Source organism: Phoca vitulina, unplaced genomic scaffold (assembly GCF_004348235.1).
Source record: "Phoca vitulina isolate PV1807 unplaced genomic scaffold, GSC_HSeal_1.0 scaffold8, whole genome shotgun sequence".
Classification (NCBI taxonomy): Eukaryota; Metazoa; Chordata; class Mammalia; order Carnivora; family Phocidae; genus Phoca; species Phoca vitulina.
The window spans coordinates 29,922,108-29,935,536 of NW_022589711.1; the positions used below are offsets into that span (position 1 = coordinate 29,922,108).

General features: G+C 39.0%; 1 protein-coding gene across 4 annotated transcripts in view; it reads right to left on the bottom strand.

Moving 5' to 3' along the window:
* The window catches only part of CBLB (Cbl proto-oncogene B), a 219,748-nt gene extending 213,471 nt beyond the window's left edge, over positions 1 to 6,277 (bottom strand). For 3 of the 4 annotated variants that reach the window (XR_004299783.1, XM_032406461.1, XM_032406460.1), the window contains exons 1-2: positions 6,139 to 6,277; positions 4,587 to 4,768 (exon numbers count right to left, since the gene is read on the bottom strand). Coding sequence is in view for 3 of the 4 variants with exons in the window: in XM_032406461.1 (XP_032262352.1) it covers positions 4,587 to 4,754 (168 nt within the window). In the remaining variant the exon portion in view is untranslated. Of the gene's footprint in view, positions 1 to 4,586; positions 4,769 to 5,817; positions 6,102 to 6,138 lie in introns of those variants that run through there. The other variant, XM_032406462.1, reaches the window with a different exon arrangement.
* Between the last annotated feature and the right edge of the window lie 7,152 nt (positions 6,278 to 13,429).

Here is a 13,429-nt window from a genome sequence, read left to right on the forward strand (position 1 = left end):
CACCATATCCTATGTTACAGCACTTTATTTACACCCCATTACAGCACTTACTACATTCTAGAGTATGTAGAATACACTATACTACATAGAATGGAATGGGTATTTATAAATCTCTATCTTTCCATAGATGGAATTTGATAAATGAATGGTGAAATCAACAGATAGCATATAAAGGAACTTTGAAGAAAGGAAGAGCTGATTTATAATCTGAATTGTAAAGATTTTATAAGAGTTGAAAAGATGACTAACTGATTAAGCCTTCTGTTAAATGAATGTCCTATGTCACAAGGATAAACCAAGGTAACTTGGTAGGATTCCTTTAAATCTTTTACTTTACCAAAAGTTTTCCCTAAAAGTGGAAAGGAGCATTTTGGGATCACTTCACTTAGCAAGCACAAGTTCAAAATCTCAGTATTAAACAAAAATGTTCAGACACTTAATGTGTTATCATCTACCCAAGTCTAATAATGCCCATGATTCTGCTAACATGGAAGAACTTCACTGGAGTAAAGGAAATACATGAAGAATAATTCAAATAAATGACATTCCCTATTCCAAGGGCCCAAGGACGGTGATATCTCAAACCCAAAAAACACAAACAACAGGCATCCAAAACCTACGTTTTATCCCACATACAATATTTTTCAGAGGTATGAGGAATTCATCTTAGAAAAGTATACCGACTATTAGTTGTTAAAGTAGCTGCATGTATTCCAAGCATCTTTGATTGACAACCTTTAAAATATATTATAGGTGCAGTAAAATTATAAAGATGGAGAATGAATTACACTCCAAGCTTGACAAATGTACTGAATGTACTAAGGGTAAAAGGCAGGAAAAGGCTATTTGGCATCATCACTTTTTAAATGCTTTTAAAACTCTTTCAATAATGTAATTTCAAATAAACAACAAGGACAGCAAGACAAAACATAGGCAGGTACTCAACTTGCTTTGCTCTTTGGCATCAATTAACTCTTTTCTAATTTCCTGAACATCCATGTAAGCTCAGTACATTTAGCATCTATTAGATGGAAAACTGTTTCTTCCATTTTCCATCACCTGGCTAAGACGCTTGTGAAAACCATGCTCAGGAACCTCACATTAATAAATTATCATTCCTCCCATACTGATTAGTAATCATTTCCTTACCCTCACCTCAGCATTTCCAACAAGAGTACAATAATGCTATTCCTAAAGGTAGTGTGCAGCAGAATCCAGACAGACAACTGTCTGAACAGCAGCCAGAAAAACAAGGAGGTTCTTCTTCACTTTGCTCCCACTGTACTTCCCATAGGTCTGTATTACAGTCTTGTCCATTCTATATGGCAATTACCTAATAAATATAATATAAATAATAAATTACCATTTATATGCCTGGCTCTGATGTTGGTGTCTGAGTTCCTTGACAGGTCAGAGGCAGAGTTATACACATCTTACCTAGCTTCGTATCCTAGTATCAAGCACTTAGTAGGAACATAGCAGGCCCTCAATACATGTTGATTAAGTGTTTAAGAAACCCATCTCTGTAATAGTTTTGAAACAGACTCCATATTTCAGGTATATTTGAACCTGGATATATATATTCATGAGTAATAGTTCTGTCACTGCATCAAACAGGCATCCAGGGACCGGAAGAGTTTGGGCTTAGCTATTGACGTAAACTGACACGTCGAGCTAAGGCCAGAAAACATGTCTCAGTGGGATGCTTTGGTATATGCTACCATTCTTTTTCTCAGTAAACTGACATTTGGTTACAGAACACTTAACATCTCACCAAAAAAACACAACTGAGCAATGACTGCCTCCCACTCTCAGTGACCTTGTACAGAAGTCTGCCCTCTGAAAACATAACAATTAGTTGGAACTGGAGTCTCAGTTGACTTTTTAAATTCTAGAGGCCAGGGAATGGTAAAACTACACACTTACTGGGTATTTCTCCTATAGTCTGAGACTGCTTCATATCCCCTGTAAAATAAGTTCTTTTACTTTGTAGGTAGCTGCAACATACCGAACTTAAAGTTTGTTTCATATTTATCCTTCTAAGATCTGCCCTTGTTGAAGAGGCTTCCTAAAGAAAAAAAATGCTAACTAAACACCTAACCCTGCCTTTCAGGTAACCACCAGTTAGACTTGAAAGTTACTATTTACTGTTATTCTCAAGCTAAACTCAGGCTATTGCTGTTATTTTATAAAACAGGTGATACATCAAGGGATTAACTTTTGGACTCATAATAAATATCCTGACGTAATCACCAGGACAATGTTGAGAACCACCTCCTTCACCACTGACAAAGAAAAAAAAAAGGTAAACACATGTGAGGGATGCTTCTGCATTACACAATTATATTTTCAGTTAGTAATTATCAATGCCTTTTTATTACTGTGTGATAGAGTAGTGATAAACATCCTGAAGTCTTTTATAGCGATTTATGTGCTTTCCCTCCACAAAGCCCCTGGATGCATTCATAAATGAACACAATCATTTTCATTCTTGACAAATAATGAAGACAAATAGGGAAAGTCATACCAATGCACCTTTGCCGACACCGTTACCCACATTCCACTAAGTACAGACTTTCAGTAATAGTTTTCCTTATGAGTCAAGTTTCTCAACTGGAGAGGCTAAACCCGAACCCACAAAAGGGTTAATAAAATAAACAATGGCAGAGGCTTAACTATCACAAAACCATCTATTTTACCATAACCCATGGTGAAATAATTATAAGTGGATAAAACTTACGTTAACAATCAGTTACAAACCAAAATTATGAATATATTCTTTAATGTTTGAAAAATAATGACTTTATATTAACTATAGCTCACCACTTCCTGATATCAGTCTTTTTTATTTGCTGTGCTAACATTCACTCACATACAAATTATGACCTCTCACATAAGGGGATAGGGAGGGAGCGGTAGCTCCTTGGTAGAATCTGACCCATGTGTTGCCCACTCATATAACAGGTAAGCTGGGGAAAAACCATGAATTCCTTCTCTTATGCCCAACTAATGATTTAGGCAATGAGAGTGACCTTAAATTGCATTTTCTTTAGAAAAGTAAAGACAGTTAGTCTTGTGCCTGCCAAATATATGCAGTTCTTCCCACTGCATACCCCTCATTCTTAAGTATCCAATGCTAAAATCCAAACCTGACCTCAAGCAGCAAGTTGCAATGTTCTGACACTATGACATCATTCTGTCTGGAGCATTTTAATATTACAATTTGAATAAACTGGCAGAAGCTTAAATAGGTCACAATGAAGCCCAAAACTAAGGATATTTATCTGGCAAAAATTTCTGACTCTGCATTTAGCACCACCGGCCCTAGAATGGCAGGCCTATCATTCATCTATCCATCTGAACTTTACATACAGATAAATGAAAATAAAGCAAATCTTATCATCTTCCTATACCGCTAATAGCACACTGACAGTGGCTTTTTGTGGCAAATTCATACACAGTTACAGGCCAAACTAAAGGCGACTGCTACTATATGATTTCATGGAGGCTTTAGCACATCCCTACAAAGGATATTTTTTTAAACCTCCATTTCTGCAGTCACAAAAATATCAAGAGCCCTGTATCAACTAAATTCATAATTAGCCCCAAATATCTATGAAATGAAACCAGATGTTGCTACAAACATTTACCAATATGCAGGGGACGGTACTACTGCTTCAAAAACAAGAACTATTAATTCTGCACAGCAGCAAGCTACATCTTAATCATATTTATTTCATAATCCTACTTAGTAAGCTAGGACACTGACAGCTAGTTTCTCAGTAGACTCCAGTAAAATATTCAGGTTGCCTAGACTTCTCAGGGTACTGACATCCAGCTTGACTTCTTCTTGTAAAATTATTATTCATCTGAAAGCAACATGCAGAAACCACAGAGGTTTCTGATACTCTCAGCCCCACCACCTCCATCATAAATTTTCCTTTCACAATAAACAATGTGCAATCGAAAAGGTTTCCTGTTTCAAAATGGAATAGATAAAAGAAACTGTGACTCTACCATTAACAACAACAACGAAAAGTTTCTTAATGAAGATGAATTCTCACAGATGAAAATGGAAACTCTCTCAAATACTGCTTCCTCACTTAAGGACTAACCTGGTTCTTCCTCTAGTAAATATTCTCAGCGTCATGCATTGTGGTTGTCATGAGTGGTCCCTCAGAGGGTTTTCTTAAAACACTGGCTTGCACTCGTTTGTTATTTAACAGAAACACAACCTCATATAAGACAGAGCAAACACTTCCAAACTATTCTATGGCCATGTACTAACAAAGAGCAGCCAACAGTAAAAACTTTGCATATCTGAGTCATATAGAGGAACTTTGAACCTTGAAGAGTAGGACAAAAGGTAAAAAAAAACAAGTCTTTGCTCTGAATCCAACTTTTTAAAACACACAGAGTGGATGCAAGGAAAATGGTCAATCCAAGTCAAAAGACTGTTGCCATAACAATAATTATTAATTAAGGGTAACAATAATATTAATTGATGGTACAAATAAAACCATAGAAGAGGAAACCATATCCAGGGCAAATAAGGCTACACAGAGGCACAAGCATACAGAACTTACCACTTTGTCCATGAGTTTCCAAGTTTTCTCCACAGTCCTGCGATCCGCTGCTGCTTGCTTAGGAGGTCCAACTGCATCTTGAATAGCATCAATAATACCCAAAATCCGTCCTTTTCGGGGGTTTCCTCCTCGACCACCAGGGTTTCTGCCATTCATAGAATTTGCCATCTGGAACCTTAGTTCTTTGAAAGGCAGATTAAGAAAAAAAAAGTTAGTCCGTCATGAAAATGTTTATCCAGCGGAAAACTGAACAGGTTAATTTGTACCCACTACATCCTCCATCAGTGAGAACAAAATCCCAGGTTCCCAGATTCAACTTCTTAATAGCAATGAATTTGCACTCTCAATCTGTACACACAACAAACAGTAACCTTTTGGAACACTAAGAGTTAAAGATACATCCTTCTCGAATTTCACGTAGCAAAGCCTTGATTAATACCCAACTCATAACCAAAACAAACAAACAAACAAAACAAAAAAACAACTTACAGAGGTTTCCTCCAACTAGATAAGAACACAATGTTCTCCCCATCCCTGCCTTAATCTCAATTCAATGTATACTAGAACTAAAGCTCCCAGAAAACATTTTGGGAGCCTCACTTGAAAACCTCACTTTCACTCTGTTAGATTTCACCGAGTTATATAAACGTAAAGATTATTCTACAGGAGCACAAGGGACATATCTGTTGTCAACAAAGGCTTAGGACTCGGATTTTCCCGGCTAAAACCAACAAGTACGGATACGGGAACACGGACACACGAACACACAGTTCTTTAAACCAACGTGGTAAGGAGTTAGCCCCAAGTTAAGAGCCAAATAAACCAACAAATAACCCACTAAAAAAAGAGGGGTGAGAAACTGACAAGAGCGGGTACAGAAAGGAGAAGAGAGTTCACTTATTTCGCTCCTTTCCTCTGGTCTCACCCAAGGGGAGTGGGGGTCCAAAGCTTTGTTTCGGGACGTCTGTGCCCCCTCCTTGTTCAGGACCCTCCCCTGCCACTCTCGGACCTCAGCTGGGGGAGGAAGGTGGACACAGAAAGGCCAGAGTATCCCCTCACACCTCCAGCGCCCGCAGACCCATCGGTCTTGGGCGCCCCGCATTCAGCTCCCGGGCGGACGCACCCCCCCCCACACACACACACCCGGGATGTCTGCAATCCCAGCCGCCCGTCTCCCTTCACTCCCTCTCCCTCCTCCCCCGGCCCAGCCTGGGTTCCGGTCTTTAAATACCCCTCTTCAAACTGTGCCGGCGGCGGCGACAGCAGCTGGAAGCCAGGGCTGTCCCCTGTACCTCCGTGGCCCGCGGCTGGCTGCCCCAGGGCCCCCTGGCCGGAAAGAAGCGGCAAGCCTCCCCGGCGCCCCCTTCCCTCCCGGCCTTTCCGCGCTGTAGCTGTCCAGAGACACGAGTGTGCGCGGGTCCTACTTTACACGCCCGAGCCCAGGGTGCGTGGGTAGCCGGGGTAGGGAGTGTGTGATCGCCGTAAAAGCACGTTCCCGAGGAAGGAGCAACCCAGAGCACAGACCACCGAGACGGGGAAACGCAACAATTACCGTCAAGACCAATCCACACCCGCTCTCCCCTCCCGCCTGATTCTCGGGGAGGCCGCGGGACGCCGCAGCAGCACTAGCTGGAGGTGGAGACCACTCGCTGGATACCCCACCCCTGTAGGATACACACACATAGAGACCCAGGAGCGGGGCGGAGCCGGGGGCGGGGCCGCGCGCCGCTAGGCCAATCCCACGCGCCCTTGCACTGCCCGACAGCGGGCGGCGCCAATGGGCGGGAGGCGGCCGTCCTTCTCGCACTACCACCCAGTCCACGTCTCCCACAGTACACAATGGCCCCAAAGGAAGGCCCGCTCGCGGCACGTCCCAAATAGAAAGGGACTGGGAGGGAAATGGGGGGACGGGACTCACCCAGGAAGAAAGTGGAAAAAGGAAAGGAAATGGAAGAAAGGATGCCAGGCACTAGGGAACTGACCAATAAGGAGTGGGCGGGTGGGCGTGAGCATTGGGAGCCCGAGCCAAAGCCAACTGGGGCTAAAAGGCGGGACTTCCTGCTTCGCTCACCTTCCTAGTCTTTTGTTTCATAGCAACAGAGTAGTCGCTGAGAGGGTGTACTCTGGGCGGGTCCGAAGCTGAAGAATTTCATCTCCCTAGGGCTGCCAAACTCTTCTACCCAGGACAGCAGCCAAGCAGGTCTAAGGCATAGCTTCTTGCTGGCTGTCAAAAAAGAGCAACAGTCACCCAGCTAGTTTCTAAGATGAAATATAAACCTCGCATAGCGTAAACGAGGGTTAACACCTGATTGCCAACCAAAACTTCCTAAATTTCTGAGTGTAGCTCTTTTACTGTTAGTTCTAGACAGAGAGTGCAGATCAAACATCAGGCTGATGAAAAAAGCATATAATTGACAGTGCTGACCAAATAGTCTCTACTAAACAGGCCAGGGCAGTAAAAGAACCAGACTATAGGAATTGCTAATATATGCATCACACCTTTTAATTTAGTGCAACTTTCTGCATAAACGACTGAAGAAGAAACAGCTTTTGTATTTTGTTTGAGTCAGGTTTGTATAGATTTCTCTCCGTCTTAAAAATAACTTTAGGGGCGCCTGGGTGGCTCAGTCGTTAAGCGTCTGCCTTCGGCTCAGGTCATGGTCCCAGGGTCCTGGGATCGAGCCCCACATCGGGCTCCCTGATCGGCAGGAAGCCTGCTTCTCCCTCTCCCACTCCCCCTGCTTGTGTTCCCTCTCTCGCTGTGTCTCTCTCTGTCAAATAAATTTTAAAAAAATAAATAAATAACTTTATTGTATCTGCCATTCTGTCCTATCATTTGTGATCTCTCTTCTGTGGTTCCATCACTATGCCCTTAGAAAGAACCACATCTGGTTAATCTTAAAAGGAAAAATCTACTGTGTTGGGACCCTTCTTTCTACAAGATCATAGATTAAACAAATGCCTTTTATTTCTTTCTGTTTAACTTCAATCCTACCACAGGTGCTACTAACAATTGCACTGGACTGTCATGCTTCGGCATTTTCTTTCCATTACAGTTGGTAGTGCTGAATACACTTTACACCTTAGGCTTCTCAGATGTTGTGATATTTTGTGCCTTTAAAAAATATATATATTTCTATTCTTTCTCTAATCTGTTAACCTGATAAAATATTTCTCAATGGTTCTAACCACTTTCTAGCTAAATAAACATTTTAGTACTGTGATTACTACTGTCAAGGATCCTGAGTTGTTATAATTTACTCTACAGCCCTAAATTCAGATGGTTAAGATTTTCATTTGGTTAAAACAGGCAAAACGAGCTCTTTGCAACTAGTCAGGTGATAGAATGTGGTTCAGGAAGTAATTTTGTTTCTTGCCATTATTTCTATGCCAATAATTAAAGAGTAGTTCCTTGTTTTCACATTGTGTTTATCTACAATAGTGCTGACCTCTCCATATCTCCTCCACCCATTCGTATCTCCTTGATTCATGGTAACAGTAGATACATTTACTAAGGGGAGACTGCAAAAGGGAAAAATTTATTACGTCACCTTTTAAATAAATTAAAAAATGTATAAACTGTGTATAGAAGGTTTTTTAGCATGTAGGAAAATAGTGGCTTAAGGGAACACTGTAAGTACATTACTCATACTCACATCTGGATAAATGTAGAGTAAGTAAAATACATGTTATAGCATGTGGCATTCCTCATATTAGTTTTGCAACTGAAAGAGATGACTTAATGAGAAAATGGCACTGCCTATGTTTCAAGCATACCGTATTGATACAAATTATAAGCTTTATGGGATATGGTAATACATGTATGTATATATGTACACACATATATAATACACACACACAATATCAAGAAATTACAGCTTTATTCTCAACTTTATCAAAATCATCTAAAGTCTAAGTTATGTTCTGACATAGCAGAGTTCCCATTTGAACCCAAACTAGGATTCAGGGTTTGGTTATGTCTGATTAACTGATGGGGCAGTAGCCCTTCCTGCAAGCTGTTAGCATGAGCTGATGTACATGGGAGAATAAAGACCTGTTGGGATAAAACTTCATACCCCAGGAGCCTCCAGTGGAAACACAAGAGACTGAGTATAAGAAAGGACCACATACGAAGGACTATAAATACAAGCACACACTGAACATGGCATCTTCACAGGAGAGGGGTGTTCTCCTGGAAGACCCTGACCTGAGGCAGAATGCTAAGAGTCTTGCAAGCACCTTAGCAGCCAGTGGGTGAATAATATGAAGAGGTTGATCATCAGCACATGGGAGACCCTTCCCCTATGATTCCAAAAAAGACTGGGAGACTTTGTGGCAGGAGTACTGAGAAATTTTGTAATGGCAACTATGAACCCTTGTAATTGGAGCATTAATATTTAACATTAATATCTGTACTCAAAGGCTGGTGTCATCTGGGGAAATGTAGATTACAGTCCTGTCTTTGAACACAGGGAAAAAAAATTTAAGACAACTCTTTGGGACAAATTTTTAGACTTTTTTCATTCAGTTCAATCTTTTTCTTTTCTTTTTTTCTAACTTTTACAAATTCACAGTGTCCCATGTGATAATAGACATGAGCTGACTAAATAGCAAAGCCTTCCCATAATTTACTTGACCCATAATAGTTACTCAAAAACAAAATGTTGAATGAATGAATAGACTGTTTAAGGGTATCACATAGGAAATATAAGGCTGTCCCTGTTTCTGTGCAACGGAGAATCTACTGTATTCACAATTCTAAGCAAGATGTTACATTTCCTACAAGGCAGATTTTCAATGCCTCTCCTAACATAAAAATAGAAAATGACACAACACAAAAAACAAATCTTCCAGAGATTCATTTGGAATGGACACAAATTCACAGATAGAAATAAGAGCATTACTACCTAGTCATATTTGGGTTTAACAAGTCATTCCTTGTTAAAAGGAATATATTTCCATCTGTCTTTAACAACACATACTAATAGCTGGCAATAAGAGGTGGTGGATGTATGGTTTCATCAGACATAACCAGCCTCTTGAGCACAAGTTTGGGCTTGACTGGGATTCTTCCTTAACAGTGACAGCAACAACAAAAACATGAATGGCAAAGAAGATAGAACTTTATTTCTCTCACACACAGAAAAAGTCTGAAGCTAGGAATTACAGATAGGAATGGTGGGTCCACAATTTTCTCAAAAATTGAGAAATCCTATCTTCTGTATCATCCCAGGACCCAAGATGGCTGTTAGTGCTCCAGCTACTACCACTGATTTTCAGACTATAGGCTAAGAAGAAAGTGAAAGGCTATATTGAACTTCCAGCTCAGTCAATCCCCTTTCAGCAATTTTCAGAGAACTCTCACAAATATTTCTCTTTGAAGGACAGATTTGAGTCCAATGGCCAAGCTTAGCTGCAAAAATGTCTGGAAGACAATGTGCTTTTTATATTAGGAAGCAATATAACCAGCCTAAAATTAGAGTTTGGGTTCTAAAGAGAAAGGGGCGAATGGGTGTTTGGCAAGAAACTGGCAACTCCTACCACTAATAATTAACTTATGATTAATAAATCAGTTCTGGAAACAAAAACTAGAGTTTCCAATGCTGGTGGTATGAGATAATGAAAATTTGGGATACTCAGTTGAAATCCAGAACATATAAGTATATATGTATAACAATATATACATAATATGTAACATATATAAATAGTTATATCATAATAACTTATCAGTTCCTTAGCAAAAACTAGCGTCTGCTATTACTAGATAAATATATGCTTAAAGTTTATTATATGAAAATATGTATAGTAAATTATATATAATTCTCATTACAGCATGTGGGCTTAGTGATCCTGAACAATTCAATATCATAGGGTACAGAATGGGCAAAATCAAGTAAGCAACTGCCTTAATGCATTTCCACTCTAAAGTGTTTATCAGATTAGACAGTTATTTATGTGGGGGGAAAAAAAAAACCCTTCAAAATCACTTCACTTCTTTGTGATTTTCTTTCCCAGACAGTTGATTCCCAGGTCCATCATTCCAATTATTTTACAGAAAATGATTTGACAGTTGTTATTTGTAATAAAAAGGATTTATACTAAAGTGTTAAATATAGCTACTTTAAAACTTGGAATAAACCTACTACTTTGCCTCAGTTCTGTATTCCTTTGTACCTCCATTGCATTCTTCATATTTCATAGTACAGTTTCCATGTTTCCCTAACATGCCTTGATTCAGAAAAATGTAATTTTCTTTTCCCTCAAGACTATGTGTAAGGAATATAAAATTTGATAGAATTTGTCACAATAATTTCTCTACAGTCCCTGTGCATTTTGATTTATACCACATTAATACAAGATTGAATTTTTATTTTAATTTTTCAATTAAACAAAATATATAAATTCAAAATTTTAAGGCTGAAGGGGATCTTGGTACTGATCACACCACTCAGTTTGGCAGCTCTAGAAAGCGGAAAATTTGTTCATGGTGATTGAACCCTAAAAAATATAGATAATAAACTCAAATTCAGGAGATTAATGTGTAGTATACAAACTATGTAATCGTGTGAGAAATATAATTGCTAATCAGACCAGTATTAATATAGACCAGATATGTATTCATTTTTCTACTCAAGAAGCCAAATTATAACCAGAAAGTTCTGAAATGAATGTATAAATCAGAAGCACATTACCTCCAGGAGTAGCTCTAATAATGTCAACAGAGATTTAATATATTCTAAGTCTACAGAAAGTCTCTCTACTGGTTCCCAAGTTCCCAATTCTCAACAGACAAAAGTTATCTTATTCTATTTTAAATCCCTTGATTGTTTTGAGACAAAATATCTACTAGGCATCCCACTTTATTAGCTATGACTTCTAACTGCTCATTTACTCATTTATTCAACAAACATTTTTGAGCATCTAATATATGCCAAGCATTATGCTAGACACTAGGGAATACAAAGATGATCAAGCAGTAGTCATTGTTTTCAAAGAGAAAGCAGGCATATTCAAAGATCATTATAAACTCAAGTGGTAAAAGCAGTAATTTCTTGAGGCAGAGATCATTATGAGAAATTGAGGAAAGGCACCTAACTCAGCTTGGAAAAAGTGATTACAAAGCTGAAACATATAAAATAAACAGGATTAGCAGTTAATCACAAAAGGTCATTACCAGTCAGAGGAGGCCTCATGAGCAAGGACATAAAAGAAAAAAAACAACTTTGTATGCGCAGGGAATAAGTGGGTCCATTTTGTGGGAAGCAGAGAAAGGTAAACCAAAGGAAAAAAATGGCAAATGACAAGTAAATGAAAATGAGGCCTCAGGTGCCCAATTAATGACCTGGATTTTATCTTTTTTGATGGGGAAGCATTGAAGGGTTTTAAGCCAGGGAGAGTACACGGGATTAGAAAAGTGAGGCATATGACATTGTAACATTCATATTCCAGAGTGTTCATCCTGATGGTCAGATTGATAATAGATTGCAGAAGGATAAAACTGAAGGCAGGGTGGCCAGAGAGGGCATATGCAATAAGCAATGAAGATGATCTCAAATGAAGCAGTGGTACTGGAGGTAAAAAGAAAAAAGTGAGATATTTGAGAAATATTGGGGAAAAAAATGGTTTCCAATCCTCTCTGCCCATTAGAATAACAAATTTCCAAGCTGTCCTCCCAGAGATTCTGCTTTCATTGATCTAGGATAGTTTTAAAGTTCACTAGGGGATCCTAATTAGCAACTGAGGCTGAGAACCAGATTTAGTTAATGTAGTAATCACTGATAAATATAGGAATATAAAAAGTGCAGAAAATAGAGGAGTCAAGAATGATGGTCAATATCCCAGTTTTAATGACTTGGGAGAAGAGAACCTCAACAATTATCATAGAGAATATCAAAGGACAATCTATTTTGGAGAAAGGGAAAATTAATTTGGTTTTTAAAAATAAAAAAATTAAGGCATCTCTCAAGTAAGCAGAGGATATTTTAGTTAGATGATTGGAAATATATGATCTTAGGTTTGGCAACATTGACAAATGAGTAATACTTGAGAGATGTGATGGCATAAAGAGAGATTATCTGGGATAAGAAGAACATTGAGCTGAGAGATGAACCTTGAAGATCAACATTCGGGAAAATATCAGAGAAAAGAAGAAATCACAAAAAGTTGGAGGATCACAAAAGAAACCAGTTGGGGGTAGTATCCTAGAAACCAGGAGAGTCTAGTGTTTCCATGAAACAAACAACAATTTCAATTGTAGGAGAGTGGTCCCATAAAGAAAATGGAAAACATCCACTGGAGTTAATAATTGAGAGATCATTTTTGACCTAAATGAGAACAATGTCAATTGAAGAATGAGTTGAAAAGAACGGGATATGAGGGTGCCTGGGTGGCTCAGTTGGTTGAGTGTATGACTTCGGCTTGGGTCATGATCTCAGGGGCCAGCTTCAGGCTCTGCACTCAGTGGGAGTCTGCTTGTCCCTCTGCCCCTCCCCCACTCGTGTACACTCTCTCTCAAATGAATAAATAAAATCTTAAAGAAAAGAAAAGAATGAGATATGAGGAATGAAAAGTAGAGATTAGTCTTTTAAGAAATCTGTGTAAGGATGGAGAAGAGAACTTAATATCTACAGATGAATGCAGAATTGGGTAGGTTTAGGGAGGGCAAAATTTTGGAATGAAAGAAATTTAAGCATGAGTGTACATGTCAAGAAATAAATCAGAAAGAAAGAGATTAAAGGGCATGTTATCCTACAAGAATGGAAAAACAGGAGACCTCTGAGAATGAAAAGGGAGAAACATGGAAATATTTAAATAATAATATCTATAAAAGTATGCATACTTTT